We start from the raw sequence: 20,703 nt of genomic DNA, 5'->3' as shown, positions 1-20,703 counted from the left end.
TGCTTGTGCTTGGTCAATTTGTTAGAAGACAAGACAAAAAAATGATGAGAAAAAACTGCTATTTCCTTATCTTCCAGTTAAGAGGTGGGTCACACATGTAACTGGTTTTTCCATCAAGAAAATGAAAATGTGAATACTAGGCCTCAATTAAATGCTGTAACATGCCTGATTCACCTCTGGTATTCAGGTTTCTGGGTCCTTGGTGCTCATTAAATAGTGGAGCTCAGCCTCCTCTTCAGCATGTTCTCCTGTATTTAAGTATATCTGCCTACGGGGCTTACAGTCACTGTTTTCTTATAACAAACCCCAAACACCTCCTGCATGCAGAGTTAGATGTAAAGCAAGAAACTCAAACAAGGAAACATATTTTTTGACATCCCCTGAGGATGTTACAAACTGTATTTAAGCTGCTGAAAATTAAATGCTGAATTACTTGTTTTGCTCATCTCTATTGCTTCCCTCTCTTCTTCAAGACCTTTTCTACTTTCATGACTGTCCCTTTAGTAAAAATTGACATTTCTTACCCAACCTTGTTAATAGTCATCTTTAAATTTTCTAAGGAGATGCTTCTTTACTTCAGATCTTCTGGTCTGTTTTGCTATGAAGAAAATCAGCTTGTAGGATGCCGGAAACTACCTTTTGTTGGTTTAAGTAATGGTAGCATGTATTTTGTAGGCTATTTGAGTTTGCTTGCTCTTGTTCCAGATAGGGAGCTATGATTTTTTTTCCAAACAGCTAAAAATCTCTAGCTTTAGCCATGTCTGCCATAAGATGGTAAATCTATTAGCTAATGTATGCATTTAATCATGCATTCTGAACTGTAAGACTACCTTCCATGTCACTGGATGCATATGCTTCAGCTGCTTGTTTCAGTGTCATTAGTTAATAAATTTGACATACATTTTTCTGCATAGTAATCACAGCTTGTTTAAATGTAATTTATTCCCAGATTGTGCTCTCTATTGATGAATTGTTAAAAGCAGTAAAAGGTATCACATTAGTGATGCCCCATTGCCCCTGGGCTCCTCTCAACTGCAGAAGCCTTTGATGGCCTCTCCCACCTCATCCATGATGAATGGCTGGATGGACTTTGCCTTCCTCTAGCGACAGCAGATGTGACACCAGGCAGTGTGTGTTTATGCTTGTGGTGTTGGTCAGCTTCTGGTCCTTCAACCAGGTAATGGACTCCTTGTGGGTTGCACACCAGTAAGACCATCCAGGCATTTCAGTCTTAAAACTCTGCTGTGCTGGGACTGGGTCACCTAGCAGTGTCCTGTCATGCTTCTACCATCTTCCTCCATACATGAAGAAGTGTGAGTGTGTGTGTGTTTTCTCTGGGTGGAAGGAGGCACTCACCTATATGTCTAACATGTTCTCAGCATCACCTGAGCATCTTTCCAGCTTTGGTGTTGTCTGGTCCCAGGTGCGTGGATGGTTCTAAACTCAGTGTGGGTGAGACAGCTGCTTACAATTACAGGGGTAGGACTGCATGCCTTGTATGGGTATTTCTATTATCTACACTTGTAGGACTGCGTAGGTGGGTCACATTTATATTTAAACCTAAAGGTTACTTCAAAGCTTTAAGTTTATACACATGCTAAGCTGCTGTCGTTAAATTCAGATGATAGAATTTCTGATGAAGGTAGATAACACAAACTTTATAGTCATTTAATTTCACTTTCTTCTTTCACTATGTACAGTCTTATCTTATGAATTTCAGCAGTTATCAGAAACATTTTGAAACAGCATGACTTGTCATTCTAAAAGTGTGAGTATTCAACAATGAAACTGAGATAATGTATCTGCTTCAAAGTGAGATTCCCTCCCTCTTCCCCCCATGTTTTAGATACAAAGCTACAGTTGACAGGAAGAAATTAATGTTTTAAACACAAAAGAGGTAAAGTACATAAAAAGCATCATTTTGGCTTTAACTCCATTGCTGAGCCTTGGATAAGTTAGCACCCTGTTGTAGAGATTCTTCATACATTAAGCAACATTGTTCCTGTTAGAGTTGCTTTAAGAACTAAAATGTTTTTTGTGAAGCATTTACTTTTGCTATTCAGCAACAAACTAAACTGTGGTTTATTTTGGTTCATTTAGTTTATCAAGCAACCTGATTTTGGGGGAATATCTGGGAGAATGAAAACCAATTGCATGTACTGAAATGAGATCCAAGTCTCTATCAATGCTTTTATTTTTGCTTAAAGAAACAAAAACTACAAGCAATGAGGAAATTAACCTATATAAGGCATTAGTTCCCTCTCCCTCTATTTCAACTTATATTTGAAACTTGTTTTTATTACAGCATAGGTGAAACAATCATATTCAGCAGTGCTACTGAGATGGTACAGATCAGATGTAATGCTACCACATAGTAAAGAGATGATTTTTTTTCCCTCATTTTTTATGATAACCAAAGTCTATGAATTAAAATACACATTTTGATGTGAAAATTAAAGAACCCAGAACAACATTTTAGAAGTTAAATACAAAACAGTAGTAAATATGCAAAATACAGTTGATAAGCAGAGCAATGAGGCAAAAGAAATAAGGATAATAGTTGATTCTTAAAACGTAATTTGTAATGCTTGGCTTCCCCTACTCCCTGTGTGTCATTTCATGTCAGTTTAAACAGGACATCTATGCATCATAATGAGATGGTACCTGACAGTGTAGTTGAATTTAATCACCAAAGCATCAAGAAGGTAGTGACACTGGGAGGCCAGATATCTGCACTGGTATGTGATAACCATACTGGGTTGAGGAAAATGAGGTTAACAAAAATACAGTTTTATGATATACAGTACTTCTTCAGTAAAGAGAACTTGTCCAAAGTGAATACATCCTCTTTCAGCACAGATTTCTCATCGATTTCAAACAGGAATGTGAAAACTGGACTTACAGTACAACTGCTAGCACTGAGCGGTACCTTGGTTACATACATATGTTACACATTGTGCAGATATCGGGCGTTTCACCATGTTCCAGAAGAATTTCTTTTTCTTTACCCTGACATATTTAGTCAAAAGCTTGCTATAAACCATTGAGACTGAGTTGCTTATTCCTTTGATTTATCCATGAGGATCAGCACTCCTTAAAGCACAGATCAAAACTACAAACTCTACATAGGACCAATAGAGCAGAATTATTCAAGTTCAATGAAATATTACAAAAAAAAAAAAAAAAAAAGGCTTCCTTCTTAGGAAAACTCAGCTATGGTAAAAATATCTACTACAGTGCACTGCACTGTAATAAATATTCAACATAAATTAATAATTTACAAGTACCTGAGCAAGTATACAGAGCACCATAGCACAGCACAGCACCAGAGGCAGTAGCTCAGAATTCTTAAAAATAATGCTGTTTTAAACATTAAAAATCCTAAGTATTGTCATAAAAACGAACTCCAGCTGGAGTTTAAAGATAGTGCAAACTTCTGTCTTCACTTATTAAAATAAAGGTGTCAGATTTTCTAGTCATTTCACATCAGCAGTGTTGCTGGACCTGGATACTTGTGGTGGATGCTTAGGAGCAGGTCTGTTGGAAAGAAAGAAAACAGCAAATTGTTATTTAAGCTTCTGTTGGTTCTCAGTGCCAGAATCATGCTTGGGGCATGGAAAAACCTCTTAGAGGCATCCAACTTAACTTAAGACATGTAGCATGGGACTCTCATACTATGGGAGGGATCAGACATTGCTATATATACACAAGTCTCATCAAGAAACATCATGAGACCCAGTTGCTGCCTGGCTGGTTGGATAAGCTAGCTCAGTGTTTCAGGTGTTGCTCTTTAAACTCTTTGTTTCTCTCTCTTCCTGTTCAAAAACCATAGAATCCCAGCCTGGTTTGTGTTTTGGAAGGGACCTTAACGTGCCTCCAGCTCCAGCCCCTGCCACGGACAGGGACCCCTTCCACTAGAGCAGCTTGCTCCAAGCCCCTGTGTCCAGCCTGGCCTTGAACACTGTCAGGGATGGGGCAGCCACAGCTTCTCTGGACAGCCAGGAGCTCAGCCAAAGTTCAGCCTTGCAGGCTTTTTATTAGAACTATTAGGAAACTTCATCCTAGTCTTAATTTATATGAGCAATTAAATGTCTCAGTCACAGAATTCTTGAAACTTAAAATACTACTTTTATCTTCCTAGGAGTTCACTTCTTATTTTTATGAAACCAAAGAATATTGAGTGAGAAAATACCATAGACTTTGCCCATTAACATTGGGCATGTTTATTTAATGTCCATTTTACTTTTTTCCAGCATCCTTTTTTCTTGAAGGGTACAATTTGTGTGCTCTCTGAGTGTTTTGGGGTATTATTTTCAGATGATATAAATTGACATTTCTATTATGAAGTGTGTGAACAGAAAATTGCTTTTATTGGTGGTTGAACTTAGCAGCATTCAGTTCTCAGCCTAATGCTGTAGGTGGTCTGAGTAGGAAATTAGTCTTCAGTGAGAGCTTTGTTTCTCTTTAAATTGCTGCTTATTAACCTCTTTCTTTTGAAAGGAACTGTATTTCTTGGGGCAGATTTTGGAAATATAAAGTCAGGTGCTTACAGTCAAACCTTCATGTGCAGTATCAATTGTCATACTTCTGCAGAAATCAGTGCAATTATGCTGATATGCTCCCAGTGAGAATCAGCCCGATATTGTATGTTTTTATAACAAATAGGAAATGGATGTTGCATAGCTCTCAGCAATAGTTACAGCAGAGCATGATTACTCAGGACATTATAGACCTGCCATTGAGCAAAGTGCTGTAAACCAAGGCATTTTAAATAGAACTAACCTTACAGGAGTAACGTGAGGCAGAGGTTTTGTGTGTCCGGGCACCGCTGTGCATGCGCTGTTGTAGCGCGCTTTGGTCAAAGGGTCTGCTGGTAGAGGCTTCCGAGGAGGGTTTGGCTTGTGGGTTTCCTATTATAAAACATGAAAGCATATTAATCTTTGGATTTGACATGGCATAATTAACATAGCAACAACTGAGAGAAATGGAAGGTATGTAAGTTCAGAGTATCTTAAGAATCCCAGCCTGGTTTGTATTGGAAGGGACCTTAAAGCTCATCCAGCTACAACCCCATACCACAGGCACAGACACCTTCCACTAGACCAGGGTGCTCCAAGCCCCATCTATCATGGCTTTTTACAACACTGTAAAAGTAGCTATATAAAAAGATGAAAATACTAGAAATGACTTTAAAATGCAAATTCAGATGACCAGAAAACCAAACTGTTCAAGTCCAGTTTGAATTGGTAGCATCTGTGGAATGTTTTTAGCAATGCTGCTGTGCTTTCATTCTGTGGAATTAAAAGATTCATTAATAAAGAACAGAAGTCATCTGCTGTCAGGCATGAGCTAACGTCGTTTCTGTGTGGTCCTTGAAACACTGCAAACATGGTAACATGTCTATTTGTGGTCTTCGTTATGAAGAACTGGGATAAATTAAGTGCCTTGCTCAGGGCACACAAATACTCTCCAATATATCAAAAAACTCACATCAGATCCTTCTGTTGTTTGAATTGCGTAGTCATGCCTTTTCTAAGTTATTTTAATCTTTGCTATTAGTTCGCCACAGCTGCCATTGGTAAAGCTGACAAAAAGAAACAAGAGGAGCTTAAAAGCATGATCTAGTGAAAGATCCCCTAAAAGACGTGATCAAAACAAGCAGAGGCATGAATTGCTCAGGAATAAAATACAACTCTTCATTATTTGTTTTGAACGTCCCTTTGTTTTCTTACTTTTCACGGCCAAGGAGTGCTCTTTCAAGAAGGAAATGCAGGTTGACTATCAGTAGGCATTTTGACAAGGAAGAAAATGTGGAGCTTAAATAAACCTCATATATGGTCATTCCAAATTTACCACAAACTACATTTTCAAGCCATATAGAATGTCCCTCTTATGTCCCTCTTCTTTTTCACTCTTGACAGAACACGTACTAGTTCTTGAGTGAATGGGAAATTGCAACATGAAAGGAGTTTCTTATTTTAACTTATTGTTATGGCCAGATCTCATGTTCACGATTAAAATTAGCCTGAGTGTCATCCAGAAGGAATCACACCATAAACCAAGGTATGAGAAATTTGTCTGGGAGCTCTGTCTTTGGAGATCAACATAATTGCAAATATTCCTGAAGCAATCAGGCCTGGAAAATGATGAAGTAAACAGCATGCTTGTAAATACTCCATGTAGCTTTGTCTTGTAGGGCTAGCCTGTTCAAAGTCAGACTTTAATTGAACACTAACAAAGGAAGTTCTTCAAGGCATGATCGTTTCCCCTGATACAGAACTAGAACCTTAAAGCTCTTCAGAAGAGAAATTTTACCATCAGGATTTCTTAACCGAAGTTTACTTTGTGCACTGTATTTCTTACCCAATGAAATCTTCATGTGTGGGTTTTGAAGTGAAATATACCACTTCACAACAAGTTAGATCACAGCAGGCACTGATACTTTTAAATTAACTGAATCACCTCTGCAGTAAGATATAAATGTAAGTTGCTTCTGTAATAATTATTTTGTTAAAAGTCATAATGTATGTTCATTACATTATATGTGTATGCATCATCACCTTGACCGTGACAGCAGTTATAAAACCAAGTTGTAATGAACACACAAACATCAGCATTATAAAGACAACAACCAAAACCTTCATTCTCTTGACTGCTTTCACAGAACTGGCCTTTTCCCTCAAGTCCTTTTACGTGATTAATCTCATGAATTAGTCTCATTGCATGAGCATTCAGCTGTTTGCTTGATCAGTCCCTATTTGTTACTGCATGATTTGTATTTACTCTTCAACTAGCAGGATGCTCAGGTACCACTGCGAAGAGGGACGGATCCAGGTTCAGCGGTCTAGAGAAGCAAAGGTCTGAAGAGCTTAAGATCTGGTATGGATGAATGAACAAAAAGAGAGAACTGCCATGTCCTATGTCTAATCACCACTTGTAACACCTGATAGTAGACCAACTTTCTGATAAACTTATTGTAGCTAAGTACTTGTGGAACCCTAGCAGTTGCCTTTCCCCTGCTTCTTTTTGCAGAGGAAGCTGGCTGAAATGGCTAATCTAGATGTGCTGATCTAGAACAGTTCTTCAGCTGCAGAGGGATCATCCTCTCACAGCTCAGCATTAAGATCATCTTCGATGCCTAAGCCAGACTAATTCTTTAGGCCATCTTATTCCAGAAGACACATCCATGAGAGGAAGTTTGTTGAAACATCAATCATATTATAAATGCAACTCTAATTTCTTCTTTCTTTGCTTGTAAGAATGAGTTTACACTCTTGAGGAGGAAGCAGTAAAATGGCTTGACAGAAAGTCTAATGTGGCAGGCTGGTAAGAAAGGGTAAAAGAAAGAAAGAGTGGAGAGGGAATTCAGGTGAAAGTGGAGGTGGAGATCATGTAATGGCTGAGATGAAACAAAATGAAGGAGCACTTCGTAGAAAGGACGTGCCAGCACAGGAAAATGGCACCAGGAAAACAAACATCCTTGGAAGCAGAGGAAGATAAAATAGAAGAAATAAATCTCCTCTCTCAAACTGGCATTACAAGGTGGTGTTTTTATATTCTCTCTGTGCCACAGGAGAACCCAAATTGTATGGTTTGTATGTTAAAATGCATGTTGTATAGATTTATATGTTAAAATATGTGGAAACTTGCTGTAGCTTCTGATGTCCTGGCAAGACTAGAACACAGCTCATAGCATCACCATAGCGGTGCTTCTCTGCTTCATCTCTCCTTTCCAGCTCATTTTTACCCCTACAGAACTGCAGATCTTCAGTACAAAGAGTTTATGGATGGGTTTCTTTGTCCAGGTTTAGATCAACAACTTAGCATTTAATGCATTTACTGTGCCTGCATTTGGGGAAGCATTGTTTTAAATATTGCCATGATCTCTTTTTCTGCTATTGAGCAGCTACAAAGCCATCCGGTGCATGAAGCTTTAATTTTTGTCACTGATTTTTAAATAAGCAACTGGAAAGGTTCTTGCCTGCGATGCACTGGGTGAGAAGGGTTATCTATCTTCCTCAACCTATTTAGACGGGATCTTAATTTGTGTTAGCCCTGTACGTCAACAGCCAGTCTGAGGCAAGATATCGACAGGAGTAACTGTGGCAGAGTGAGCAGAAGGTGAGCCCAGCTCGGTTTTATTAAGGGGAAAAGTAAAAGCACAAAGCTGTATTTCCTGTAATAAGGATGACCTGTAAAATATGAGACATATTTTGGTAATAAGATGATGACAGCATCAGAGGCAGCAACTGAATACCAGCAAAACCAAGTGGAAGCGATCAAATCAGAATGCATGGACTGAACCCATGGTTAGTATAAACCTCCAGCCTTTCCTTGATTTCAGTGGTGATGTGCTGATTTATGCTGACTGTTAATCTGCCCCATAAATTAAGTTTGCCTTGTAAGAGCATTTGAAATAAGAAAAAGCTGTTTATTGATCAAAAGATGGTTAAATATTAAACTTGGCAACAGATAAATTACATTTAATTTGGGTTATTTTTGTTGTGGTGTTTTTTACTATTTAGATCAGAAAAGAAATTTTATAGCAAAATAATATGGATCATTCATTGCTTTCTCAACAGGCACTAAAGAGGACAAGAGTTGTCATAGAGTCTGCTTAGCATGTTGTGCCTTATCTATCCACTGCTCTAAGCCCAAAGGCAGCAGGAATGTAGCTTGTGCTTCAATCTCCTTCTTGTAAGGGAGAAGCAGAAGGAAGCAGCTGTGAAGCCATAGAAACAGTGAATGGTTTCAGACCCCGTTCTTCAGCGCTGTGCTGCAGTACTGAGCATCTGGAGGATATTATGGATGTAGCGATTTTTAAAGTGCTTCCTCTTGATGACCTGATGGATGCACTTCCAAGAGAGTGCTAAAGCAATACATTAAGTAATATCTATATAAACTAGCCCAAAAACTATTCTCAAGTTAATTTACTTTTTCCAGGCTCTGAGGGAACAAAACTCTTCAGAAGAGATGATTTCCCTCCCATACAGTGTTTTCTGGGATATAAAAAAGTAGCTGTTTCTCACAATCTTGAACTGAGGGTATGGACATAATTTTGGAAGAAGCCATGCTGGTTTATTCAGTAGTTTGCCTAGCGATTGTCCGCTGTTTGTCCTATTTCTACTTCATGCAGCAACAAAGCCAGCGTATTTTGCTTGATGCCACAATTGATTTGAGCTGCCAAACCGAAAAGCTTTTTAGCAGTTTCAGATCTGTCAGTCTTTTGTGATGACAGTACTAGAGATTGCTATTCCACCTTGCACTTTATGTGGGGTTTGAAGGGGAGGGCACTTTGGAACATTAATTGCAGTCATGCATTGGGCTGCTTTGAAGCACGATGACAGGCTGGGGCAGATACAGACACACCATCAGAATGAAAAATGGTTACTTTTCTTGGAAGGCCTCTTCTCCATCTGTCTTCTGCTAGTGGGAGACAGTGTAAGCTTGTAAGTAGCTACATAAGAGGAAATAGAAGAAATTTCTTCTTCTAAAGACAAAAGCAACACAAACCAATACTCCTTCATTTTTCCTATAAAATTGATTTTAGAAAGAATCAGTATTTCCAATTCCCCTGCAAAGGAAATAAGGTGACTTAGCAGGATGAAAAAGGGAAGAAGAAAAAGCTTAAATACTTTGAAAGCAATTAAACTCTCTACACTTGTAGAAGTTGGGTGTAACCTGAATGATTCATGTTCAGATTTAGACAAATGATCCATAGCCCCATTTTTTCTGCTGTCATAATACGTAAGCACACTGCCATGGCAGCTCAGAACCGTCTCATCCTTTTTCTTCCTGTGTTATTTTTACAACTGCTTTTCAAAGCACTGCACTTCAGCAACTGATTCTCATAGCTATATCCTCCTATAAATCACTGGGGAAGTGTCTCAGAGTAGCTCACAAAGTTGCTGCAAGAAGAAGATGCTCTGTCCTTGGACATCCTCGCAAGGTTTAGATAGGCACAGTTACTCAAGACACAGCTATTTGAGTATTGAATTGCAGTATGCGCATCCAAATCAATGTGGTGCTCATTTAAGGTAGCTGGTGATAAAGATATTCACTTCATTTTAATCTTGTGCTATATCCAGAATAGCACAACATCTATGGAACAGAAATAGCTGGGTGCCTGATTCCTTTGCTTAGACACAGTCACGCTACGAATGCAACTAAAAGAGAGAAGCCAGTGACAAGAAAAGATACAATTTAACATAGAAAATTGCACAGACAACTTAATCTACCCTGAATATCACCTTCAAGTGCATCTTATTACAAAAGAAAAGGGGGTTACCAGCTCTGTTTAAACATTGCAATGAAAGGTACATCTATATTAAGTAGTGTGGGTAATTACAAGCCTGCTTTTTACGTCTGTGCTCTGGGGCAATAACCTCAATTCATACACCTGTTGGCAGAACAGAGGCACATCAAGCTAATACATCTTTTGCTTTTGCAGAAGGCATTTGCAGCTTGACTTCCTAAACTATAGCAATGTATTTGGCACCTTGATAATAAACTGTAAGTTTCGCCTCCACTTGGGCAGCTGGCAAGATGAGCCTTTTTGCCTGTAATATGGAGCTTGTTTATATTGTTGTGTCTTTTGAGTGGTGAAGAGTTCAGGATCCTACGTTTTAGGGTCATAGCCTCAGCTGGAATAAACCAATATATCCACACCACATTTCTAAACTTGCACAGAATATAAAGGAAATACTGTGGGAAAAGGCCAATGTGAAAGATGAGAAAACACCTCATTCCTCTTCATCGCATGGAGATACTCACATTAGACATCCAATAGAAAAGAAGCTTAAAGAAAATCAGTGCTTACCTGGGTGAACCTCAGCGAAGGGTTAGCTGGCAAAGGTCTTTCAGGCACAGCGTGGTGACACGGTGGCTGGGGAAGGGGTGGTAGGACTCGCTGAGGTGTTTTTAATGGTGGCAAATCATGTGTCTTCACAGGGTTACTAATGTCAATGATCTGATATGGCAGCGGTCTTCTTGGACCATCTCTCTATAAAAAAAGCACCAACCAAACGCTGTAAACTTCAAACATAAGCATTGCTGCTTTCAAATCTGTTATTCCCTTTTCTCTTCTGTTCTGCTTTCATCTACATTCAAAACCTCTGCAACCAGAGATGCAACTAACAGCTTCCAGAGTCCTACTGAAGCACTAATCCTTCACCCTTCGGATGTAGTGTTCTGCTGTAAGATGTCTGGCTCTATCCTGGAGACTAAACTATCCTTTTCTGCACTTGATATTTCCAACTGTCTAAAGCTTGGAAGCCATAAAGGTATTCTGAAACCTATATCTTCTTTCACTTTACATACTGTTAGTTCTATGTGTCATTAAGATCATGTCATAATTGTGTTATGTTACTTAAATGAGATCCTATATATATAAATACAATTATAGATAGATTTTCTTTTTAAAAATCACTATTTAGAGACTCACTTTTTGCATGTTTGTATTTTGTGGCTTCCTGATGAGATTTTTACTGAGAGATGTGGTAGGAACATGATGATTAGGCTCAGATGAACTGGAAGGTCTTGCTGGACTCACAGACCTGTAACACAAGCATTTATTTATAGAACACAACATTCTGCTTTATCACATTTCTTTTAATCTGGAGCCTCTTTTCAGAAGGAGATTTTTTGCAAGGAGTTCCTGACTTTTTACAGTAAACAAGGAAAGCAAAAATTGTCAAGTGCTCCTGCAAGAATAAACATAAATATTGATTTTTCAGAAACCAGTAGTCTGTTAAATTAGCTTCTGCAATCTGTGGAAATACAGCTTTGTAACACCCAAGAGACCATTCTAATGAATCTAGCATTTAAACAGTAATGACCTCGAATATGGAAGTTTCAGCTCACTCGACTGAGTTTAGATAAAAGGCCACGCGGTGTAATGAAACTATTTCACGCAAATGGAAATGAAGGCAATGCTTCCTTCACTTCTTCATTTTTTATCACAAAATAAAAGAGATATGTGGCCAAACCAAAACCTACATTCTTTACTGACATCAATAAAGTTAAACTAAACCAGGAAAAACACTGCTGTTAACACTTGGTGAATACTGTTGTTAAGGTTGGCTCTAACATGTTCACACTGTTCCATGATGAATGTCAAAATGAGAGCACCCATGGTTACAGCTACATTTGACTAACATCTATTAGAGTGTAATTAGGGGAAATGACCATACCTTAGTTTCTCTATTGTTGTCTTTTTACTTGTAAACAACCATCTCATGAAAGTCTTCCTTTTGACATACATGATTGCTCCAGCAAAGATAAGGCACAGAATGGTTATCAGCACTCCTATGGTTAAACTCTTATTATCTGCAAAAAACCACATGGAGTTAACTTCTATCAAGAGCCATCTTCACTGAAACGTGTTGCATACAGGGGGCAGGACATTGCTGCCTGGCCTGAGTTTCTAACTGCAATGCAGGTGAAGTGAATAAACTATGAATTAAAGACTAATAAACTCTGATGTCTTCTAGAGTGATGCTTGAATTTTGGCCTGTTTTAAAGTTACTTCTTTCACAATGGGGAAAAATTGGTTAACATATAATATTGTAGGTTCCTTCCACACTAACTATTCTGTTCTAGTCAGATGTTCACCCAAGTGTGAACATCTCCATGTCTTCTCTCTGCGTCTATGCTAAGGTCCTGCTTAGGTTGTCACCTGCAAATGAGGCCATAAGGAGTGCAGGCTGTTAACCACATCCAGACACCCATAGGATGATGGCTGTAGCAATGCCGGCTAGTGCCTTCTTCGTGGGTTGTCTGCTGCCAGAATGGGAGGGAGACAAGCTGAGAAGGAGCATAAAAGGACAGAAATCCCTAGACTGTGATTTGGTTAAGTGCAGGCTTTCACATATTCTGTCCTTAAACACAGGCAGTAACGGCAGCTCTGTTATAAACAGATTTGAAGGGCTCTATTCTGCTTTAATACCAGGCAAGAAGTCTGAAATCTGAACTACTGTGGTCCAGCCCAGACGGCTATTAAGCTGAATCTGGAGGAAAGCCTTCAGCAGCAGTGTTGTGTGCTCACAGAGGGATGCTCTGCTTAGTGAGAGGCTGCAGACTTCTGTACTTGTTCCAGCTTTCAGAGTGCTTAAAGCTGCTTTAAGTACCTTGCTGGGACCTAAGTGAGGCACAATAGTGAGATGAACCCTGACTAGATGACTTGCAGCTGAAATAAAGCCTTATTTTTAGGAAGAAGCAAGCAGCAGCTCTGATCATTATGGCTATGTGATAGGATCACTGCCTGGAGGAGAGGATGTGATTCTTCAGGACTGCTGACCTAAAAAATACACACTTCCACAGTAGGAGAAACATCTTTAATCTTTGCTCTCGTAACCCATCATCACTGTCTCAGTCTTATCCTGGTTGATTTTCAGCTAACTGGCTCTCAGCTACTTGCCTTAGCTCACTCGGATGCTGGTGAACAGTCAGCAACACCGACTGAACAAACTACACATGGGGGGTGATGGGGCATGGAGTGCCACACTTTTACCTTCTAGCACTGCAGAATAATAACTCCCTCTCCATCTCTAAAAGATTAATAACATTAATAGGCTATGATTATGCAATTTAAATTAATTAACTTCTCTACCTATTAAATATTTAGGCTGCTTTGTAAGAAATACAGTGTCAAACACAAAGGTTTATTCTAAGTCAGCTGGGTAAAGTCCAAGTGTCAGCTATAGAAAACTGTGCCCTCTAGGAATCACAGAATCCCAGCCTGCTAGGGACCTTAAAGCTCACCCAGCCCCAAGCCCTGCCACAGGCAGGGACCCCTTCCACTAGAGCAGCTTGCTCCAAGCCCCTTTATCCAACCTGGCCTTGAGCACTGCCAGGGATGGGGCAGCCACAGCTTCTCCGGGCACCCTGTGCCAGCGCCTCAGGACCCTCACAGGGAAGAGCTTCTGCCTAAGAGCTCAGCTCAGTCTCCCCTCGGGCGGGTTCAAGCCATTCCCCTTGCCTTGTCCCTACAGGCCCTTGTCCCAAGCCCCTCTCCAGCTTTCCTGCAGCTCCTTTAGGCACTGGAGCTGCTCTAAGGTCTCCCCTTCAGGAGCCTTCTCTTCTCCAGGCTGCCCCAGCCCAGCTCTCTCAGCCTGGCTCCAGAGCAGAGCTGCTCCAGCCCTTGCAGCATCTCCATATTTATATATTCCCAGTATTCCCAGTATTATTGAACTGTCATTAGAGAGACATGGTGAAACTACCCCACTGTATTAAACTACTGTTAAAACAATTTTCTGTTAAATTGAAATGTTTGCTTCCAAAACACAAAACATGAGAATTATCAAAGATGTCTTATATTTGTCTTCTCCAGTTAGCATTGTCTATGCAGTACATCATTATAATACATATTGTAGCTCCCCAGGTACTCAGCTTCCAGGTAATCTGGAAAAGGACTATAATGCTTTAGAGCAAATCTCAAAAGAAAACATGAACACGCCCATAATCTCACTTGTTCAGTGCAGGAGCACGGTTTCTTTGCTATCCTACTGGTGGGTAGGTATTTAAAAGGATTTTTCACCAGTGAAATTATACTGTGAAGCTTTGTCATGGAAATGGCCCTGATGTCATAAATCCAGAATTACAATTCATGGCAGGATTTGGCATGTAGAGAATACAATCCATTTTGGGTTTGAATAGTATTATTCTTACGAAAAGGTGCAGATCATTTTCCAGCAAGTTTTTAGTTTATAGATGTGTATGTGAGTAGACTGCTTGTCCTCTCACGTACTCAGACATAAATCAGGAATATCTCCATGGAAGTCACTGAAGTTACAGTACTCTGGAGAAAAATTGGCATGTGATGATTATCAAATCCTATAACATTCACAATGTGTAGAATCTAGTTCTTTCGGAGGTTGGCCAAAGGTGAAGTAAGATACTAGAGCCAATGCTCTGCAGACTGAACAAGGGGAAATTGAAATGCAAGTTATAGACAATGTACATCTCCTACTACTGTCATATCTGAGGGCAACTTCTGCTAAATGTGTGGAATCTATCTATAAAATGTAGTTTTAATCTGACACACTCAGAAATCTGCTATTTCCCACAATACAAAAGATCCTCCTTGGAAGAACAATATAAAATAGATTTCTGATTGTTGATTATGCAATAAATTTGCATGTATAATCATTGCAACATCCACTCTTCATTAGGCACACAACTATAGGAATAGGTTGTGTGTACAATAAGGTATTTCTATCCTGATGCACTCAGTGGAGAACACTGGAGCTTGGTGTATCTCAAGGTGAATCCAAGAGCACTGTAATGTTCATCCGCCATTGCAATAGGATTATATCAAGTGTAGGAGTTAGCTCCTCACCCTCAGCTTAAATCAATACCATTTCCTACTTATTACAGTCAACTACTGAACTTGACCATGTATCTTGGGGGGGAAAAAAAGGGCAAAGAAAGGCAAAGAAAGGCAAACAAGGACAAAAAAAGGCAAAGAAGAAAAGCAACAGAAAGGCAAAGAAAGACAAGAAAACACAAGGAAAGGCAAGGAAAGGCAAGGAAAGGCAAGGAAAGGCAAGGAAAGAAAGGCAAAGAGAAAAGAACTTGCCAGGATCACTGTGCCTTTTGTTATGCAAGAAAATTGATGCACTCTGCCTTGGTTTTGCTACACTAAATTTTCAAGCTGGTGCCAATGTGTTTGAATTAAGCCATTTGATTTACTGCCGTATATCCCAATCTTGCAAGCTCATCACTTACAAGACAACACTTTGTATTTCCACTCTTTATCATGGAAACAACAAGTAAAGCATGAATTACTACTGACCTGCTTGCCTAATGGGTCCACTGTCCACGCTGCCACCAAACCCCGGCTTGTCACAGAAAGGGGGGGCCCAGTCAGCCTCGCAGTGACAGTTCTTTTTGTTGTTGCAGACCTGCAAAGCAAGACAGATGGCTTAACATGCGTCTGAGAGCAGCACTGGCTGACAGGGCCTCCTGATCAGGCAGTGACACTTCTGAAAGAAGTAAAGCTTACAGAAGAAAAGAGGTGTTCTGGTGTTTGCTTATTAACGCAACCAAGATGGCAGAGAGCAACTCCGCACACTGTGGAGTAAGGGATTCTAAAAAAGCATTATTATTTATTATTTATTCATTAGGGACTGTAGTGACAGGACAAGGGGTAATGGGTTAAAGCTTAAACAGGGGAAGTTTAGATTGGATATAAGGAAGAAGTTCTTTACTGTTAGGGTGGTGAGGCACTGGAATGGGTTGCCCAGGGAAGTTGTGAATGCTCCATCCCTGGCAGTGTTCAAGGCCAGGCTGGATGAGGCCTTGGGTGCCATGGTTTAGTGTGAGGTGTCGCTGCCCATGGCAGGGGGGTTGGAACTGGATGATCTTAAGGTCCTTTCCAACCCTAACTGTTCTATGATTCTATTTGGCAGGCAATTCGCATTGCACCAGCTGACAACTTCAGTAATATAAGGATAATGACACACCTCTTAAGTCTTATTCTCTCTCTTTGCCCCCAGCAGCAGCACTATCTGCTGTCTAACTTCTGTTCCTTCTGCCTTCACAGGAACAAGAGTCTCTCTCTGCTAAGGCTGTAAAGCTTTGTAAGCCCACTTGAACATTCCTGTACATCAAGGGCTTGCTCTAGGTTGCAGAGTAATTTTTCCACTGCTTGGATCCCTGGCTTAAGGATGTTCTTCCAGTTGCTGGAAGACCATGTGAAACTGGAATCAAGGCTGAGGAAACCCTCCCTTTCATACCACACCTGCGGTGTCTATAATGAAACAGCCCTCAGTGTTCTGGTGGGTTTAATCAGAGTAAAGGAACAACTAGCAAGACCTGATTTACTAAATGCTCCCTGCTGAACAAGATAGCTCCAAAGGACTGGAGTCAGTCACTAACATCAGCCTGTTCCTTCTGCATGGAGCAAAAGGAGCTGGAAGACTCATGGCTTTTCCCTCAGGAGGTCCCACAGTTCAAAACACCCATCAAAACCAGGGCTACTTTTTATTTCTACCACCCAAATAACGGCTATGACTTATAATGAAGCTAAAGCTCCATGTTGTATTGACAGCACACATGAACTGAATGCATCCAAAAGTTTTGCTGCACAGCATAGAGAAGGCACAGTCACATGTAGGTGCTCAAATTGATCTTTAAATAAAGTTCTGGGGCTTAGGGCTTGTTGTCAATATGGTCCTTCATTCTGGCCTAACACTGACCATCACTGGTCCACCAGCACCATGGAGAAACCACACAATAGATTAATAAATGGGTTTCTCAGTAAGACACTGGTTAGTTCACAGGAGTTTGAAAATACGCATTTTTCTGGCAAGGTCAGCTGGCAGGCTTTCAGAGAGGCTACACTGCTTGTGTCTGCAGAGTATTAAAGTACCATTCACATAGCTTAGACCAGCTATGGTCACGGAAAATGAAAAACAGAGATTTACTTTATAAAGACAGCAAGATAATGAAAAATATGATTTGTTAAGCATTATCTTTAAAATTAAAGCACTACAGGAGTTCCCATCTACAATTCCACAAGGTCATTTTTTGCTACTCAGGAGTCACCGGAGGTTCTCCATTGTAATGACACAAAGATGCCAGTCTAAGCTGATGCTCATTCCAGCACGATAACATGCAGCATCATCAACAGTGCTCAGTTTTTCCGCTGAGGGATGATAAAATAACAGGTATCAAAGATGTTCTATATTAAAATTAATAGTCAAATTAAAATCCCTTCTCAGGAGAGGGCAGGGAATTTCCTATGGCTCTTGCAATGTGGGTGCCACAGCTTTTCACAGAAACAAAAAGATCATCAGCAAATCCTTGTTAATAAGACATAGCTTGTCATAGTTAACATTTTCATGATATAAACTAGGTTTGAAAACACTTTGATATTCTTAACTGATATCATCAAGTTTTCCATCCTGCATCACTTTCATATGATGAAATTCATCAATATGGTTTTTGCAACCTGGTTTAGTGGAAGGTGTCCCTACCTGTGGCAAAGGGTTGGAATTGGATGAGGATTATGGTCCCTTCCAACCCAAATCATTCCATGATTCTACTTTATTTTAATACTTTTGGAAATGCTTTTCCCTTTGACTCTCAATCCAAATGCATATGTTAATTTTTCTGTATCCACATAGAAACTGGATTAAAAAATTATCATTTTTTTTCAATGTTAATGGGACTTCTTAATGAAGGAACTTTAGACTTAAAATTGCTATTTATGACAGATTATTAATTAAGAACAAGACAATGACTTACTGATAAATAAATTCTTTTTAAAATAAAAATCATTTCATTGCTTGCATTTTCTATAAGGGACACTGAAACTAGAAATATGATAAAAAAAGTACTGCAGTGACTTTGATATATTACAATCAATCATAGACCCCAAAGCTATTACACAAAATGATTTCTTGTCCAGTGTTTATTGACTGATTGTAAAAAAAGTGTTCCTATAAGGCTTACTCCACGTCCATGGCACTTTGTTGCACATTTATGTACACCAAAAACGCTTGTATTCTGGCACCGGCGATTAAGGCAAATCTGCAAGAGAAGAGAAAAGAAGTTTTAATAGGGATAGAACTGCTGGTGCTCACAAAGCATCATGTCCCTCTCTGTATATCTGCTCATCCATCAATAGTTCTTTCAGAAGCTAAAGATTTCCCAATACACATGCTGCATTGACAATGTTATATTGACAAAAAGATAAGGACACCAGAATTAGGTGTCGTCTCCTTTTAGGTCCAAATCTGCAGAAGCTGAATCCTGCTCTCCATGGGCATCCAGGCTAATACTGGATTTCAGATGTAGTTCATATTTGGTGGACATGCTGAGCTTGTGTAAATAAACACTCACAGCTTCACTGAAGTGGAACTCGTGGTGAGCTGCTGGGGTTTGGGGATTTTCAAAGCCAATTAAAAACCCCAGTAATTTGCATTTTTTCAGGGCTAGGAATGCATTGAGCAGGCTTCCTCCATGGACCTCATCTGGCTGCATCCATGTCTTGACAGGAGCAGATGATACCTCCAGATTTCGGACTTGATAAAGGTCTTTTCCAACCTACTTGATTCCATGATTTAAGGAAAGTTTTAGGTCCCTTCATGGTGTAAATTAGCACAGTTCTGTTCATAGCAATAGTGCGGTACTTTTTCATGCTAGTACAGAACCTGGACCCAGGACAGCCCAAATATTCAGCTGAGGTCACTGATATACATGGGTTCATCATTGTTTTTCAGCAAAACAGAGACTTTCTTACGATTTTTTTTGGTGTTAATTATACACCAGCCATATTTAAAGTGCAACAATAATCTTATAGGAAACTAAAAAAAATAAGACACGCAAAGTAATGAAATTAGTTTTGTTTTCCAGTTATTAGGAGTAAACTTTACTCTGCCAACAAAGCTGAAAATTGAGTTAAAGAAAGATCAGTACCATCTCATAACACCATCAAGTAATCAAATGAGTGATGAAGATGCCAGCAATGAGATGGTACCCTACACAAAACTGAAAAAAGAAGAAATTAAGTCTGGAGTAACTGTTACCAGGCTATGCTGACCTCTCCCCAAAAAAGGGGGAAAAAAGGCATTGCACAGTTTTGCTCATGTTTAAATGCAGTTCAATTCAGCAGTACTAAAAGTCAGCCACAATAATTAGCATTAAGCAGGGAATAGTGTTGAAGGAGACGACAGGGAAGCTTAATCAGGGCACTTATCCCCTGGGGAGAAGAAAAAATGGAAAGGAAATTAGAGTGAATTGGCATCAACATGCATGCATGTAGAGAATATGGTCTGATTACAGCAGCATTCTCAATTCAAATATTCACAGTGCAGTAGCACACAGAATTTTGATCACATTAAAATGGCTGCATTTCAAATTGGGTATCTTCAGCTCAGAAAACTCAAGAATATTTAAATTCATATTCTTAATCCGTAATACAAATGCACTAATGTCCTCCAAGTAAAACATACAATTTCAGAAGTATTAGCCTGTGTATTCTATAGTGTGTATGTGTATGATTAGATAGATTAGAAAGATTAAATACTCATTAGTAAAACATAATCGGGTGCTTTCCCAGCACTGAGTTTCCTTTGAAAAGACATTTTAGAACAGATTGACTTAGAAATGTTGTGAGGGTTGTTTCCCTGTAACAGAACTGTAGTTTCACTAGGGATGTAGTTTAAAACTGTTCCCAGTGCACTGTGATAATCCAGTGCAATTCAAAAGCATTCAGAAGTTCAAAGGCTCACTTGAATTTGCCACAAATTATCAAAGCAATTTTTCTTTCTTTCTACAAGTTATCCACTGAGGGTATGGAAGCCTTCTTCATTTCAACAGTTCTTGGGCTCCTTTCCATTCCTCCCTCCCTATAAACTCATGGCTGTCTCCCATCTTTCTCAGTTTCTTTTCTCACAAAAGAGAGGCTAGGAATGAGCCATATGAAATTTGGATTATATTCACATTAGAAAATTCACAAAGTCTGTAAAATGTGATTGCAAAAATCACCATTGGTGGCTGAACATCAATGGGTTTATCTTTTTTTCTAATAGCGCATACAGAGATAGCTTTTCCTGCAAGAAACTACGAGGGGGGAGAGCCAGAATCATCAGATATAACACATTTTGAGACCTAAAGTGAAGTTAATGTCAATTTTTGTAATGCCATAGACTGGAAAATGAATACATTGAACTCCTCAGAAATTCATTAACAAGCCTG

At 39.5% G+C, this 20,703-nt stretch overlaps 1 protein-coding gene across 2 annotated transcripts in view; it reads right to left on the bottom strand.

Moving 5' to 3' along the window:
• Window positions 1-2,155: 2,155 nt before the first annotated feature.
• The window catches only part of ADAM12 (ADAM metallopeptidase domain 12), a 187,412-nt gene continuing 168,864 nt past the window's right edge, over window positions 2,156-20,703 (bottom strand). For both annotated transcript variants that reach the window (XM_061364101.1, XM_061364102.1), the window contains 7 exons: window positions 18,457-18,534; window positions 15,794-15,902; window positions 12,192-12,327; window positions 11,444-11,555; window positions 10,820-11,002; window positions 4,783-4,910; window positions 2,156-3,537 (listed from right to left, as the gene is read on the bottom strand). In XM_061364101.1, the coding sequence (XP_061220085.1) occupies window positions 3,477-3,537; window positions 4,783-4,910; window positions 10,820-11,002; window positions 11,444-11,555; window positions 12,192-12,327; window positions 15,794-15,902; window positions 18,457-18,534 (807 nt within the window). In that variant the 3' untranslated portion in view covers window positions 2,156-3,476. The remainder of the gene's footprint in view (window positions 3,538-4,782; window positions 4,911-10,819; window positions 11,003-11,443; window positions 11,556-12,191; window positions 12,328-15,793; window positions 15,903-18,456; window positions 18,535-20,703) is intronic.

This window comes from Neopsephotus bourkii, unplaced genomic scaffold (assembly GCF_033783945.1).
Source record: "Neopsephotus bourkii isolate Nb327-2 ecotype Australia unplaced genomic scaffold, CSIRO-AGI_Nbou_v1 NB_1189, whole genome shotgun sequence".
Classification (NCBI taxonomy): domain Eukaryota; kingdom Metazoa; phylum Chordata; class Aves; order Psittaciformes; family Psittacidae; genus Neopsephotus; species Neopsephotus bourkii.
This window is presented reverse-complemented; position numbering and strand designations above follow the sequence as displayed.